The 16917-nt window shown below is 39.7% G+C and overlaps 1 protein-coding gene across 3 annotated transcripts in view; it reads left to right on the top strand.

Moving 5' to 3' along the window:
• The window catches only part of TRIO (trio Rho guanine nucleotide exchange factor), a 257134-nt gene that overhangs the window by 72998 nt on the left and 167219 nt on the right, over positions 1–16917 (top strand). For all 3 annotated transcript variants that reach the window (XM_063326144.1, XM_063326146.1, XM_063326145.1), the window contains exons 2-6: positions 2161–2235; positions 8639–8753; positions 12205–12397; positions 12960–13472; positions 16620–16742. In XM_063326144.1, coding sequence (XP_063182214.1) covers positions 2161–2235; positions 8639–8753; positions 12205–12397; positions 12960–13472; positions 16620–16742 — 1019 coding nt within the window. The remainder of the gene's footprint in view (positions 1–2160; positions 2236–8638; positions 8754–12204; positions 12398–12959; positions 13473–16619; positions 16743–16917) is intronic.

The following is a 16917-nucleotide window of genomic DNA, read 5'->3' as shown; positions in this document are numbered from 1 at the left end:
CATCACTCAGGACTGCATCCAGGCGAGTCTTGAAAGTCTTCAGAGAAGGGGACTCCACAACCTCCCTGGGCAGCCTGTTCCAGTGCTCTGTCACCCTCACCATAGAGAAGTTTTTTCTCATATTTGATCGGAACTTCCTGTGTTCCAGCTTGTGCCCGTTACCCCTCTTCCTGTTACTGGGAACCCCTGAAAAGAGTCTGGCTCCATCCTCCTTCAACCCCCCCTCTAGATACTTGTAAACATTAATAAGGTCTCCCCTCAGCCTTCTCTTCTCCAGGCTAAAGAGTCCCAGCTCTCTCAGCCTTTCTTCCTAAGGGAGGTGCTCCAATCCCTCAATCATCTTGGTTGCCCTACGCTGGACTCTCTCCAGTAGTTCCCTGTCTCTCTTGAACTGGGAAGCCCAGAGCTGTACACAGTACTCCAGTTGTGGCCTCACCAGTGCAGAATAGAGGGGTAGAATGACATCCCTTGACCTGCTGGCCACACTCTTCCCTATGCAGCCCAGAATTCTGTTGGCCTTCTTGGCGACAGGGGCACATTGCTTGCTCATGGATAATTTGCTGTCTACCAAGACCCCCAGGTCCTTTTCTTCAGAGCTGCTTTCCAGCAGGTCCACCCCTAACCTATACTGATGCCTGACATTCTTCCTCCCCAGGTGCAGGACCCTACCCTTGTCCTTGTTGAACCTCATTAGGTTCTTCTCTGCCCAGCTCTCCAGCCTGTCCAGGTCACGCTGGATGGCAGCACGCTGGATGACACCACACAGGGTGGTGTCAGCCACCCCACCCAGTTTGGTATCATCAGCGAACCTGCTGAGCATACACTCTGTCCCCTTGTCCAGGTTGTTGATGAATTTGTTAAACAGTACTGGTCCAAATATTGACCCCTGGGGGACACCACTGGTTACAGGCCTCCAACTCAACCCTGCTCCGTTAATCACAACCCTCTGAGTCCTGTCACACAGCCAGCTCTCAGTCCACCTCACTGTCCCCTCGTCTAGTCCACACTTCCTCAGTTTCCTAAGGAGGATGTTATGAGAGACAGTGTCAAAAGCCTTGCTGAAGTCAAGGTAGATGACATCTGCTGCTCTGCCCTCATCTAGCCAACCAGTTATAACATCATAGAAGGCTATGAGATTGGTCAAGCATGATTTACCCTTGGTAAATTCATGTTGACCACTTCCAATAACTTCCTGCTCTTGAACGTGCTTGGATATGACATCCAGAACGAGTCGCTCCATTACCTTCCCAGGGACGGAGGTGAGACTAACTGGTCTGTAGTTCCCTGGGTCCTCTTTCCTGCCCTTTTTGAAGACTGGAATGATATTGGCCTTCCTCCAAAATGCTTCCTAAATCTCTCTTACTAAAGAAGGGAGAAGTTTAGAATATGGCCACAGAATCGTAATGGAAGTAGAGAGAAGGGACAAACTGGTGATGTGCTGCTTTGCAGCATTGACTGTAATCACTCACACCAGGGGACCGTTTCAGACTCTGTGTGTGTGTAGAGTTAACATGACAAAATGTGCTCTCTGTTACAAAATGCTGCTCCTGTCAGCCAGTAGAAAAGACACAGATGAGAGCTTTGTCTCCCGATTCTGATTACAGAAATGATGTAAGGAAAGTGGCATTGAAATACTATAGGGGTTTTTTTTGGTGATTTTGTTTGTGTTTGGTTTTTTTTTTTTGCTGTGTGTGGTACTTTTGGGGTTGTTTGTGTTTTGGGTTTTTTTGGGTTTGTTTGTTTTGACTGGTAATTGCTGTAAAGGTGCCTACTCTTCTTAGCTTGATATTATTCCTCTCTGCTGGAACAAAAAGTAAAAGCAGGATTTGGAATGCCTAAAAGCAACACAACACGATCCAATTGATAGTTTTTATTTACTGATGAAAAAGGCTAATTCCAGTATCCTGTTTTCTACTGAGGCTTGTTAAAAGGCCATGCTATTTGTGTTAAGCTAGTCAAAGCGATGACTTGTTCATTAATATGTTTTAAATTTTTACTTTATATTTTTGCAGCCTTTTACTGTAAGGTTATCTTAATTCCCATAATCATAACACTCAGATTGTATTCCAAAGGTAAATGTTATACAGTGCATTCATTAAATGTAGAAGGTGAGCTTGTCTGAATTTCTGACTGATTACCTTCTCTCTTCCTTTTTTTCAGGGTTTCGCAAAAATGATGAAATGAAGGCTATGGAAGTATTGCCAATTTTAAAGGAAAAAGTTGCATACCTTTCAGGTACAGTTATTCTGTTGTGGAATGTGTAACTGTTTACCTGTTAGTCACACGTAACATGGTATTTTAAATACTTTAAATATCATTACAGAAGTCATGGGTAGTACCTATTCCAGTTGGGTATCCCAAACATAACATGAGCATTGTGAAAGGATCTGTGAAAAAGAAGGGGTGTGTGTTATTGAATGCGGAACATACCGCTTGTTGTCGTCCCAGTCATGTCCTGTTCCCTGCGCATATCCAACAGTATTATTTAGAACAACCTGCTGTAGTGCAGTCATATTCCTTCTCTTATTCCTGGTTCTCTTCTGCTGGAGAATTTTGCAGAGATGGCTTTGTTTCTGGCCCATCTGAAGCATTAGAGAAATATCTCTGTTGCAGAAGTGAAATTTCAGTGCATATCCTTTGAAGCACACTTAATATCTTCATGGTGAAATGAGTTAGTATCTACTTTTAGCGATCTCCAGCGTACACCTTGAAGTTGGTTGGTTACTTTACGAGGAATAGCAGTGGGTTTAAAAGTGAGGTTTAGATGAATGAATATCATAATATATTCTACAACTTGATAAGTAACTTTACTTGATGGAATGATGTCTGAGGTGCTTATTTTTGTGAACTGCATTTTGGGTGTGACTTTCTGAAGTAAATGCTTCCAAATCTGTTGGGATTAAACAGCATCATTCTCTTTGCCGTAATCTTAGCATCAGATTTAGAGGACAGACTCCTAATGGCCTCATATTTGAAAGGAGGGGGTTTTGGTTAAATAATTTGTCGAGAACTCCAAAAATAAAGCTCTTATGTGTAAATATTAAAACATACAAAATGATCCCTGAAATTGCACTCTGGAGATTTGCTGTGGATAGATGCTGATGCTTGCAAGTACAGTGTGTAGTTAGTTCATAGTACTTCATCCTGTCCACTCTGCTGAGTCAAGCAGAAGTGTAAAGCAAAAAAGATCTTTGTGTGTTGTTGTATTTTATTTTATTTTTTTTAAGGTCCTAGCAACTCTAACAAATGATATAACAGTCTGCCCAGAGCAAGTTTTCCTGGTAGTGTGGAAATCCCGATTCTTCTGCTTATGAATTGTAGTGGCAGTGAAGGCTTGCTTACAACTATATTTTCAGAGGGAAAGAAGAAGAGAAAAGGGAGTTAAGCACAATATTTCAATCCCTGATTACTCTTTTTGGACCTTGTTTTATGGTACTTAATGAAAATGCAGTCAGTTTCCATTCCAAAACCTCTGAATTTCCCGATTGTCCGGAGCTTAGTTTAGACCCCTTAAAGGGGATCTGAAAGACAATGAGGTGTTCTCTATTGTTAATTTGTAAGCTTATGGCATTCTCAAAAGACATTAATTCAGTGACAGTGAAGTGGGCCAAATGAAAGCTGAAGATAAATTTAAGGGGAGATGATGGAGTCTGAAGCAGAGCAGATGAGGTCCAGACAGGAAGAAGTGGTTGCCAACTTGCCTGTGTGAAGGTAGCAACTTCTGACAGAAGAATGGAGCAAACAGCTGTGGGCAGCAAGACTGGCTGGAACTGATTTGCCAAAATCCGTAGTTTCACATTTCCATTGCAAGTGGGGCTCAAGTGAAATGAGATCCTTTAGCAGTGCAAGTGATTTTAAAAAAAAAGAAAAAAAAACCAAACACAACAACAACCCACAACAAAACAAACAAACAACACCGCTCCCATTCCTTCACCAACAAAACTAGGACGACCACTAGGGCTTAACTATTTGTGGAACTAGAACTGTCAAGCTTTATATCTGGGAACACAAAGGTAAGGAAGACTGTTGGGTTACTGACTGAGAGGCTTTCAATGCACATTTTTTTTTCCCTTTTTTTTTTTTTTCAGATGTACAACTTTTGCCCAAGTACTTGGTTTTAGTATTTGTAAGTGCAATAACTGGTTAAGGTCTGTAGAAATAGGACAGATTGGGGATATCTCTACTAAAACTCATATCTAAAGGTAACTCTAAGTTATCTCTACTAAAAATTCTCATAGTCCCATTAGGCCTAAGCATCCTTTTTGTACTTTTGTTCTCCCTTATTTATACTGGAGTTCAGGTAGAGTTGTTGCAACATGGTCATTGTTGATTGTTGAGTACCTTCTCAAGTAGGAATAAAGTATGACAATCAACAGCGCAAAGAAGTGGTTCCTTTTTGTAGAGCAGGAAAGTTACAGAAATAACACAGTCTGAAAACAATTACTGGAGTGTTTGAGATCGAAGTTCACTTCCTTCATCTCTTCTCTGGCTTTCACTGCTGTGACCTTCGTTCTCCAAGTTAAATGAGTAAGTGTGGACTGTATAGCAGTATATTCATCTTTGTGTTCTTAGAATACTAAAGACACTGATCTTTCCACAATGCTGACTATCTTAAGAATTTAAGAAGCCAGCTTATTGTGAGATGGACATGTAAGGGTGAGCCATCTTATGGAGAGACCTAGACAGGCTGGAAGAGTGGGCTAGTAAGAACAGTATGAAGTTTTAACAGAGATAAGTACAGAGTCCTGCACCTGGGTCGGAATAATCGAAATACAGTACAGGCTAGGATCTGTGTGGCTGAGGAGCAACCTTGCTGAAACGGACCTGGGGGTCCTGATGGACAAAAAACTGAACATAAGTCATCGGTATGCTGCTGCAAAAACAAAGGCAGATCTGATCCTGTACTGCATGCACAGGAGCGTTACTAGCAGAGACAGAGATGTGATTATCCCATTCTAGTCAGTGCTTTTCAGCCTGCACCTGGAGTACTATGTCCAGTTCTGGTTCCCACAGTTAAAGAGAGACACAGACAGACTGGAGAGGGTCTGCGGGAGGGCCATGAAGATGATGAAAGGGCTGGAGAACTTGCCCTGTGTGGAAAGGCTGAAGGAGTTAGGTCTTTTCTCCCTGGAGAAGAGAAGGCTCAGAAGGTACCTCATCACAGTATTCCAGTACTTAAAGGACAGCCACAAGGAGGACAGAGGCTCTGTTTTCACAAGGAGCCACATGGAGAAGACAAGGGCCAACAAGTACAGGTTGCACTGGGAGTCGTTTTATCTCAATATAAGAAAGGGTAGATTTAGATTAGATATTAGGAAGAAAACCTTTACTCTGAGGATGGTGAGACACTGGAACAGGTTGCCTAGGGAAGCGGTGGATGCCCCATCCCTGGAAATGTTCAAGGCCAGGCTGGATGGGGCTTTGAGCAACCAGCTCTAGTGGGAGGTGTCCCTGCCCATGGCAGGGGGGTTGGAACTAGATGATCTTTAAGGTCCCTTCCAACTCAAACCATTCTACCATTCTATGAAATAAATTTTTTTACGGTGATAACTATCATTCACTGGAGCAACCTTCTCAGGGACATGGTGGATTCCTCATTACTGAAGGTTTTCAAGATGTGATTGGACAATGTGCTAGATAATCTCATCCAGGCTCCCTTTCCCATGAAAGGTTGGACCACATAATCTTTCGAAGTCTCCCTTCCAACCTGGGCTGTTCTGTGGTTCTGAGAAGTTTGAAGTCATCACTAAAGGAGTTGCTGGAAATTCTGAGACCCCCGGCTCCACCAGGCCTTTGGGATCCTACTGCAGCCTTCCTACCTGTCTAACCGCCTGAAATAGAAAAGAATCCTAGAGTTGTAACCATGAAGTATGGATGGAGTCTGGGATGCAATTTTTTTTGTTCAGTTTAAACTGAAGTCTGTTGAAGTACAGATAGTCTTACATCTCCACACATACTTACATGAAGAGAAACATTTTCTTACAAGGTGCAATTATCTTGGTTTTCTATGAGAAACGGCACTTGATAACTTGTCCTGCTTTCCAAACATGCCATAAAAGCCCACTGTTCAGCTTTACCTAAGTACTTTGAGACTAGGTAAAAAGGCGTTTCCTGAAAAAACTGCACTGCTCAGCCTGTTGGATTTTGGTGCCATTGGAGACCATTGACAGGACTGCTGTTGGTGATGTGCACTAGACAGAAGTGATTCATGTTGGGTGACTCATGTGAGTTGATCAGCTACTTGTATGACACATCTTGGAATACACAGAGAGAATATCTCAGTACTGTGGGGGTTTCATATAAAAGGAAAGGGGTAAAAATGGAAGTCTCTGATGAAAGAAGTGGCTTAATATGTTTTTGTTAAACCAAGAGAAATAGGGGGTTGAGTTGGTAAAGACTACTGAGACACAGGAAATTCCCACTTGATGCCTCATGCATTGTTGCTTTTAACATTACTGTTTGTGTATGACACAGGACCATCAGGAACAAAGGAAATGAGAATTATTTATTGGCAAAGGCCTAAGAAAGCTTTTCATCAGAAATGTGATGTAAAAAACAAGTCTTAAGGACTTTTTTGCTTAATATTTATAATTTTGGTATCTGGTTTAAGACCAGATAGCGAAATTCTTTCCACCAAAAATCAAGGCTGTATTAATTTCTTCATTACTCATCTATACCTGAAATTTATGCAACAGATTTTGTCTCCAGTGTAGAAAAATTTCTGGATATGATTTATCAGAAATTGAAGCACCGTAGCTTAGAAATAGGTTTTCTCTGTGGTGTATGTGGAGCGGGGAGCCAACTGAAGTGGCATCCAAAATGACATAAAGAATATAGGTTTATTTCCTCTGCTATGTTGGAAAATCTTATGGGAGTTGCTGTGTGGAAAAGACCCGTAGGACTGATCTGAGGTGACTGCATGTAATGAGGCATTTGTTTAAAACACTTGGAGAGTGTTAAAGATGATTCAGCATATGCTTTTCTCTAACTACTGCTTTTGAAAGAAGAATTTCCACCCTGAGCAATCAAGCACTCTTTCAGGGGGTTGGAATTAGTATTCTTTACTAGTTAAAACCTAAATATATTTTTTTTTTTAGATCTGAAGCTGGTGGTTGAGGAGGGCATTAAAGGCTGCAGTAGACTTACAGATAAGTTTGCTAGCTTTGGAGCCTGGTGATCACTCTGGAGCTGAGCAGAGGCCTGGGCTGTTGGACTCAGCCTTGTAATTTATCCTTCCACTCTCTCGGGGCTTCTGTCTTGTTTCCATCCTGTCACTTGCTGGGTAAAAATCCTCAAAGCTGTCTGCTTGGCAAGTGGGTCAGGATGGTCAAGACCAGACTTGCCTCTCTCCATTAGAATGAGACATCTCAGTTGTTTTTAAGTCTCGTCTTCCACTTAAGAGGGTCGTGGAAGATAAGAATATGAATACTGGCTTAACAGAAACTCAAAGCTGCTTCTGCCTCTTGCGAGTTTCATGTGGTGCTTCACAGGGAACATGTCCAGTGCAGGCAATCCTTGGAGACCTTAGCAGCTAGGCTTCATGTCTCTAGCAAGCACACGCAGACTGTCTTGGGCAGGATAGTGATGAATTTTTGAGTGACTGGTTCTATTCTTTGCTTTTGGCCTTCCTTCCTAAGGGATTTTTTAAAACTTTATTTAGTAACATGGATTTACAATGAGAAGCTAATTTACAATGAGAAATCATTCAGGGCAGAGGATAGTGTTTTTCTGCGTTTCCATGGGACAGGAGAAAACAGTCCACACATCTGTGGTTGAGAACATATATGTGAAATTTAGCTTGTAAGAATGTGTCTGTTCTATTATACAAGTGTTGATAAAGACAGCCTACTGACTTGAATTTAGCATTTAGTAGTATAGTTATCACTTGCAAGGGGTTGCATATAAAAATGCATTTTAATGTTCAACTGCAGTAAGTCTGTGCAATTGAAGAAATAAGATGAATACATTTAAGAGGAACCACTCAAAATCAGCTTTTTTTGCCTTACCTATTGAGCGGATTCAGAACTTACCGCTTTGCTAACAAAATTAAAAACTGTAAACTGATAGTTCAGAATCTGGACATCAGAACAGGGTAAAAATATAAATTAAATGTTTAAATAGTATCCACCTACTCATCTAATATACGCATTGGGTGTGAAATACTATACACCTAAACTTTGTGCTAGTAATGAAGTTAATGCTGAATATCCTCTAAATACTGGCCTACAAAGTCGCATAAATCTATATTTAAATTTAATCTGTACAATTGCTGATTCAAAGTTAAATGCATAACAAAGCACCACTGCTGTCAATGTCACACTGCCTGTCAAACTTGAATGTGACTGTAATGTGGATGTGTAATGCTATGGTTATTCTTTGTTTCAGTTTTTTTGACAGATACGTCCTCATTGTAGGAATTGTGACAATATGCTAATTGATACTCCCAAAATTCAATTTTAAGCTGCTTTCTAAATGACAGTGTTGCCGTTGAAACTTGAAATCGCTACTTTTTTTTTTAAGTGGATATTAATGAAACAGTGTAGTACTTAAGTTTTCCAAAAGTATTCTGAAGACTAATTTTGCAAACAAGAATGGTGTTATGCTGTGGGTTTTTTTTTTAACATGTTTAATTTTTCAGGTGGCAGAGATAAGCGTGGAGGTCCCATTCTAACGTTTCCAGCTCGTAGTAATCATGATAGAATACGGCAAGAAGACCTTAGAAGACTAATTTCATACCTAGCATGTATTCCTAGGTAAGTGATGGTTGCTTGATGAGCTCTGAAGCTATAAACCAAAATAAATGGATTATGTTGCAGTACACCCACAAGCTAGAAGACTGAACAGTTTAAGAAAATGAGCAAATTCATACCATGTTCTGCCAGTTACTGGTTTTAAACTGCTTTTTGGAAGTAACCTAAATAATTACTCTGCCTTGTAGAAGGAAGGCTGCTGGCAGAATGGCTGGTGTGCTTTAGCTGTAAGTGGTTTGTGTCTTGGAAATGGTACAGCAATGTCATTTTGCTGTCACTGTGTTGAAGACTGCAAATGCAACTCAAAGGTTTTCAGTACATCAGTAATTAGAAACATGCAGGTCATCATTCACATTACGCCCTGTGCAGATTGAGGTCAGTGCAACACTCCTAACTGTTATGTATATTAGATAAGTTATAGTGTCTTGATATAGCACAGGAATAGCCAGGAGAAAGATATGTAAAATTGCTTGTACAGGTCTCAGATAAACCTGTGGAGAGGTCAGTGAAAGTACTGATACCATTGTGTTATCACCAATTTAAGTTATGAATTACAGTTTGCTATTTAAATAAATTGGCAGAAGTCAAATCCAGTGCTGGTGTGTGTGTGTGTATATGCACACCCACATATATATAGTCTTATTTATTTTTTTTTAAATAAGTTATATATATGTAGAAAAGTTTGTTCACATAGAACTTTCTTCCTAGTAGTAACTGAATTGGGGACAAAAATGATGGTAAGACGCTGACATCAGGTCCATCTCGGAATCTGCCAGCATTTGGTGCAGACTGGAGCAACGCTGACTGTGCTGGAATGTTTGTCTATGTCCTCAAGAACAGTCACCATTACAGTTGAAAAAAGTGCCTTGGACAACATCCCTGAATGCAATATCTTCCGTATTTCTGTAATGTGTTAACTTATAGGCAGTCATCTTTGCACCTGATGTAACCAGTTGTCATTTTTGGATTGACAAAAGTGCTCTCATAAAAATAACTTCAAGGCATCTAGTTGAGAGTCTTTGACTTTCCTTAAGAGCAATTGTTGGTAATTCAATTATTCTAGTCTTCAATTCACTTTGAAGTGTAGGAGTGTTTAGTACTAGTACTTCTAGGTTTTTTTTTTTTAAGCTAACGGGGGGATTTGGTGGAGGTAGAGGAAGGAGGATGGGAAGAAGCTTGAGATTTTTACTTCTGAAATATTTTGACATGTTTGAGGTGTATTCTAGCCCTCTAGCTCTTCAAGTTACTAGAGAAGTTAGTAGATAAATATGCATCAAAATATGCCCAAGAGAGTTTTCTGGAGAGAATCTTTCAAAATACAGTGATCCTGTAGCAAAAGTGCATGTTCGTTTAGCATTAACAGATTTAAAATAAAAAGAAAGTTAGTGTGGGTTTTATATCTCTGCACGCATGACAAAGTGTTGAGAATAAAGGGAGCTTTATTAAAAGCACGACTCATTTTCATACAAGTCATGTTTTAAGGGCTGATCACTCGTGCTAATTAAGAAGTCCCAGTTGGTACAAATAGCCCTGAACATTTGGTCTATTAGTTATTGCAGTGCTGTTACTCCACGTAGCTGAAGATTCGGAGGTATCAGTTGTTTGGCAAGAGATCTAAACACTTAAGGTAATTCAGTCTCGCAATTTTACTAATTTAACAATTTATCTGATTTAAAAATATTGCTAAACTTAAGTCATCAGCGCTGACTAGAACAGACATTAGTGTAGTTCAGATTTACCTAACAGATGACCTTGTCTCACTAGATCCTCTGAGAGCAATTTTTGTGATCCTTGGCCAAAAGGAATTAAATCTTTTGTCAGATGATGGGGCCACGTGACAGGAGGACATATCTGCATTGTATCATATGATGAGGGGCCGCTTTGTGCACCCCAGTAGATGTATGCCTTGCATGAATTAGTGGCAAGCTCTCCTCCTCAGGCAATGCTCAGTTTGTGTGGGTAGGATAGGGATGGGCTGAGCAGCACTCATGTAATAGCCTTTCAATAATGAGCATACCTTTAAAGCAGTAGTTGTTTTTGCCTTTAATCCCGTGAGACTGTTAGAAAACGTTTCCACCATGGTAATAGAATTGCATATTGTAGCCTACATGTATTCCAGACTATTTGATTTGTATGTATTTTCCTGGTACCATTGCCAATTTTGGCAGTCCTATGGGCAGGTGGGACAGCCAGCATTTATCTTGGTAAAATCCTTTTTTAAATGATGCTTCTTTTCTTTTGTTTAAGTTGTTTTTTTTTTTTTAACCAACTTCATAAAAACCTTCTCTTCTAAGGAACCTGTATTACCACTTCTTTCAGAACCTCTTCTCTCCTGTGTCAGTCTTAACTCATCTTTCTACAGTGTGGCCAATGAGACTGTGTAAAGTATGCCAGTGAAGTTTCCCTACTTTTTGGGCACTCTGAAAACCTCACCACATGAACTCCAGAGTTGCATTTACCTTAGTCACAGCCCTGAAAATGACTCATGTACTTAAACAATGGACATTTGGTCCCTTTTGATAGTCCATTGGCTATGACGTGTTGGTTTTGAAATATTTTCCCTTTCCACGTTAACAAGGTCACGTAGCAAATTCTACTGGAACAAAATCAAAATTTCTGATGGTGGTGGTGATTACCGCTTTTGATCAGCAGGAAGCACTAAGTGTACAAAAGGTATTGATGAAAAGAAATTAGATCTGCCATTCTCAGAAGAGTAGCCAGAGAATTTGGGTGTAAGGTCTGTCAACTTTTGGACAGCAAAATTGAGCTCAAATTTTGTAGAAACAGGTTGATGCGGTTTTCTTCACAGCCATAAAATGCTTTCTTATCCATTAACTATCCACAAATCGATCCTGTTACAGAGGGAATTGTCAATAAAGGTTGGGGTTTTTTTCCTCTCTACAGACTTAACAGTCTTTAACTCTCTGATAATATGGGAGTAGATCTGAGACAGTTTTAAAAAAGTTGCAGAAGTGGTAGGTAAGAACAGTGTGCCATCTTCTGTCTTTTAGAGGATCCCCTCAGGCATTAGAAAGGCATGAATACTGTCATCAGTAAAGTGTGTATGTGTTCTGAAGAGTCTATTGTAAACGAATTGCATATTGCAGCTTCAGTAAACGGTGTGTTGAATGTGTGTGTAAGGTGAAGGAGAAACAAGACCTAGAGGATGAATCATCATGAACATAAACAACGAAAACGAAAGAGGAGATAAAGGCAGATTATCAAATCAGCAACAGATGTAAAGCTGCCACCCACAAGGAGTTTGGCAGCGGGGTGAGAGAAGCTTCCTGAGAGGTTCATGAGATCTGCTGTACGTGTCAGTTGGTCAACAGTGAGAATTTAGGGTGTGACAGTTAGCTGAGGAGACCACGTTCATTAGGCAGTGTGGTGCAGTAGAGTGCTGTGTTTGAAGTTGTAACACTTGCTTGATAACCTTTTCTTCTTCCTTCTGCAGTGAGGAAGTATGTAAACGAGGATTCACCGTCATTGTAGATATGCGTGGATCAAAATGGGACTCCATAAAGCCTCTGCTGAAGATTTTACAGGAATCGTTTCCATGTTGTATTCATGTTGCACTGATAATCAAGCCAGACAATTTCTGGCAGAAACAGAGGACTAACTTTGGCAGCTCTAAGTTTGAGTTTGAGGTAATTTCCTCTATGGTACACAAATTTACATTTATTTCATGGTTTTAAGTGTGCTCACTACTGATCAGTATCTTGAAAACTCTCAGATAGATAATGTTCTATATGAGATGAGAGGTACATTAGGCCAGTGGTGCTGGAGGGAATGTGGTTTTCTTCACATACTTAGGCTAGGTAGTTGTGCATGTTGTCATTTATATTCTTTTTCTAAGCATGAGAAAGATGGAATTGGGGTTTTACCCCTAATAGTAAAATGTTAAATTTCATCTGTTTATTGTCTTGGTCTGCATCGTGGTAATCATGATATCACCAGCATCTTGTGCAGAGGAAAACAGACATCTGAACCTTGCTGTTATCCTCCTGCTGCCTTACAATACACAAAGTCAAAACTTAATCAAAACAATAGTCAAAAGAGTGCTTGCTGTTTTCTCCTTAAGTTTAGTGAGGTAAGAAAGAAAATATTTCTCTCATTTGGGGAAATACCTACAAGACAGGAGGCTGATCAGATGTATGAGAAAAGTTCATTTCAGTAACAACACTTTTAATTTTCATTTTTATTTTTTAGACAAATATGGTGTCTCTTGAAGGCCTTACCAAAGTAGTTGATCCTTCTCAGCTAACCCCAGAATTTGATGGCTGTTTGGAGTACAACCATGAGGAGTGGATAGAAATCAGAGTTGCCTTTGAGGACTACATTAGCAATGCAACCCATATGCTGTCCAGACTGGAGGAACTACAAGATATATTGTCAAAAAAGGAAATGCCTCAGGACCTGGAAGGTGCTCGCAATATGATAGAGGAGCATTCACAATTAAAAAAGAAAGTCATTAAGGCTCCTATCGAGGACCTTGATGTGGAAGGACAAAAGCTGCTCCAGCGGATACAGAGCAGTGATAGCTTCCCCAAAAAGAACTCTGGGTCAGGGAATGCAGACTTGCAGAACCTTTTACCCAAAGTATCCACCATGCTGGACAGGCTGCACTCAACACGGCAGCATCTGCATCAGATGTGGCATGTGCGGAAATTGAAATTGGACCAATGTTTTCAGCTCAGGCTGTTTGAGCAGGATGCTGAAAAGGTAAGGGATTGGGGGAAGGGAGTGTAAATGGGCACTGCCATTGACGGGAACAAAGCTTGACAGTCTTGAAAGAAGTGCCAAGGATAACTGCAAATTGTAATTTTTGTCTTTAGAGTTAATCACTAGCCTTTTAACGAGAGATGAAGGATTTCTTGATTGAGAGTGGCTCTTAGCCTTCTGAAATAAAGGGGATAGGGTAGTAATTCTAAACTGTAGAGAACACAGGTAGCTCTCACCAAAGAAAATTTTAAGTGGTAGTGACTTTAAAGCTTTTGCTTTGGTAAGTTTTTGTTCCAGACAGATGCATTTGCATGCATCAAGTGAAGATGAATGCCGTAAGCTTTGTAAATACAGATGACTAAGGACTACATTGGTCTCCTTTTGAGCAGCTCTTGGGATTTGAGTGACAGGCCGTCGACAAAGTCTGAAGAGGCTGACATGGGGCACTATTTCATTGATGCAGGATTTAACGTCCCAGGCTAAAAACTGATGTATCTCTTTTGACAGTGCATATGTCATTAACAGGGAACTGAGTGATCTCAGAATGTTTCGGGCTAACCGGTCCCTTCAAATGAGAAAGACTGTGACTGTCATGGAATTTGAAAAGGAAATATGGCAGGCAGTGCACTTTTAGATGAGCTCGAATAAGATCTGTTTTCATATAGAATGGTTTTGCAATCATTTATTATTAACCTGTTACCACGTAATAAATAGCCTTACGGAAGGGTGGGGAGTTTTTTCTCTGGGAGAAGTAACTAGGCTATGCAGTCAAGTGGTAAGTATGGTCTTTGTCAGATTTCTTAAAATATTTTGTGTAAGAATGCCTGAACTGGGTAAGACCAAAGGTCTCTGTTAAACCACTATCCTGCTCTCCAGCAGTGGTCATCAAAGCAGGTACACAGGGAAGAGTGAAAACAGAGCAAGCATAAATAATACTTCTCCTTCCTCCTTCTTCCTCTCTTTTCTTCCCCTGTACTTTCCCTTACCCTGACAATTTCAGCTCAGGGACTTCCTTTACACTATTATTAATGTCTTCTGCTGTGTTTAAAAAAGATTATTTTTTTTTTTATAAAGTACCCTTTAAAGTAAGCTTTTACTGAATGAGTATAGCTGGAAATTGTAGGGACATGTAAAGAGTTGAAAAAAAATCTGGTCAAGCGAATTTAGACTTATAAAATTATTTAGAAGATAACAAGCTGTTGGTCTAGTATTGCTCTTTCAAGCCTGAAATGCTTTTTAGCAACCTTTCAGCCACTTAATTATAGCATTAATTACTCTTTATTACAGCATGAACAAAATATATTTTGATGATGCTCATGAAGTATCGAAAGATACGTTCTGCATTTATTCATCTAAAAGTTTCCTATTTAACTTGGGCATTAAGAAACTGCTTGCGAAATACTTGAGCCTGTGGGGTTGATGTCTGTCCTGCCATGTGTTTGCATTAGCTCCTATCTGTGTTTTCTAGGTTCCCTATTGCATGAATAAGTCTCTATTAAATTAATGGCTCTTTCTTCCAAAATGGAGGGAAATGTTAGGCACCTCAAAATGGGGTTGACAGCAGCTCGCATACCTGGGACTTTATTCTCTCGTCAACCATTAGAAAAAAATTAAAAAGCAGGTTACTTCAGTATCCCAGCTCACTTTTGGATTAAGGCCCTTAATTCACTGCTTGTGTCAGGTTAGGTTTCATAGCTCAGGGCTTCTTTATCAGTGTATGTGTCTATGTATTTTAGTTTAGGTATGGGAAAGGGCTGGATCCTTGTTGGAAAAATAAAGTGTATTGGATGGGGATGAATAAAGATGTTTATTTTGGAGGACTTGCACAACTCTTTGCACAAGAAATCTGGGCTGGTTCAGGAGAAGAGGAGACAAAAAAGGGGCAAGGTGAGAGGGAATCTGATTGGATTGCCCTGTAGGTATCTGAACACAGTAACGTCAGACTGCCTAGAGAAAGGTGGTCACAAGCAGGACCAGTGTCTATTTTGAATAATGTTCTAACACATCTTCACGGTAGTCTAGATAAGAAAGTGAAAATTTTAGGAGTATGTGGTCAGCTCTTTCAGTAGTCTAAGCTCTTAAAACGTTTTTGGGTTTTTTTTGTTGCTTTTTTTGACAGCACTTACCATATTGTGGTATACTTATAATTGAATTTGTCAAATGAGTGGAATAATGAATTTGATAATATTGCTCTGTTAGCCAGCATACGTTAAAAGATCTTTAACTGAGTACTTACTGCTCATTGCTGCTGTTCTTTTTCTGAGCAATCTTTTCAGCTTGTCCAGAGAGTAGGTGGGGCTTTTGAGCTGAGATTTGACCAAAGGTGTCAAATCAAAGGTGACCAAAGACAGTTGCAGGGTTGGTGGGGATGGGGGTGTTAAACTTAGTCTTCTGCTGTGTGGCTTGGTCTTTGAAAACTTTGTTTTCAAGTGCCTCTGTTTACATACCTATGCACCTCTGTTGATTGCCAGATTAAAAAAAAAATTCCTAAAATTTGTTTGACTATTAAAATACTTTTTAAAAAAAAAAATAACACCACAAACAAAACCAAACATACTTAAAGATTATCCTTAAATTTGTCTGGAAGAAGGTAGTGTGTAACTCTGTGCTCACGTATAGTTTTTTAATTTGTTTAGCAACAGGAAAGTTGTTTTCAAATCTGCTGTGAAGTTATGAACTAAAAATATTAAACTTGCTGCTGAAGTACTTGATCAGCAAGAATTAATTTATATTTAATTTCCATGAGTTGCCATTTTCATTCTAAATTACTAAGCTGCTGACATCATGAAATGCTGACACTAGAGAACGTATAATCTTGGTAACTCAGAGCTGTGCTCCAGGCCTGTTTGTTTACTATGACTTCTTTGTAGTAATGAAGTATATGACTTTATGATCATGACTTTACTGTAGCTTGTTGAGATAAACAGCTATAGTAAATATTTAACAGTGTCAGCTGGTCTAAAAATTCAGATTTCAGCAATTATTTCGTTAAAATGTATGGTAACTTACAAAGGAAAGAGCATCAGTGTTAATTTTCATGGCCTTAGATTCTTTCTGTCTTCTGTGTTCACAGATTTCTCACATTACTGTGAGATTTCTGCCATAACAAATTCGTGATTTTTTTTTTTCCTTAATATTTTCTTGTAGATGTTTGACTGGATCACACACAACAAAGGTCTGTTTCTGAACAGCTACACAGAGATCGGAACCAGTCACCCCCACGCCATGGAGCTTCAGACACAGCACAATCACTTTGCCATGAATTGTATGGTAAGTACAGGCCTCGCTTCACTGCACTGACACATTGTCTGTTTACTCTGTGTTAAGGTAGAATTCGTAAATCATACATGTAAATCATTCCTTCTGTTACAAGTAGTGCAAATTTGTATTTGAGCAGTGAAATTATAAAACACAAAGGAGGTAAATAAAGGATAGCCAAGTACAG

The sequence above is a fragment of the Chroicocephalus ridibundus genome, chromosome 2, assembly GCF_963924245.1.
Source record: "Chroicocephalus ridibundus chromosome 2, bChrRid1.1, whole genome shotgun sequence".
Taxonomy (NCBI): Eukaryota; Metazoa; Chordata; class Aves; order Charadriiformes; family Laridae; genus Chroicocephalus; species Chroicocephalus ridibundus.
Note: the sequence above shows the minus strand (reverse complement) of the source record. Positions and strands in the feature narration are given on the sequence as shown.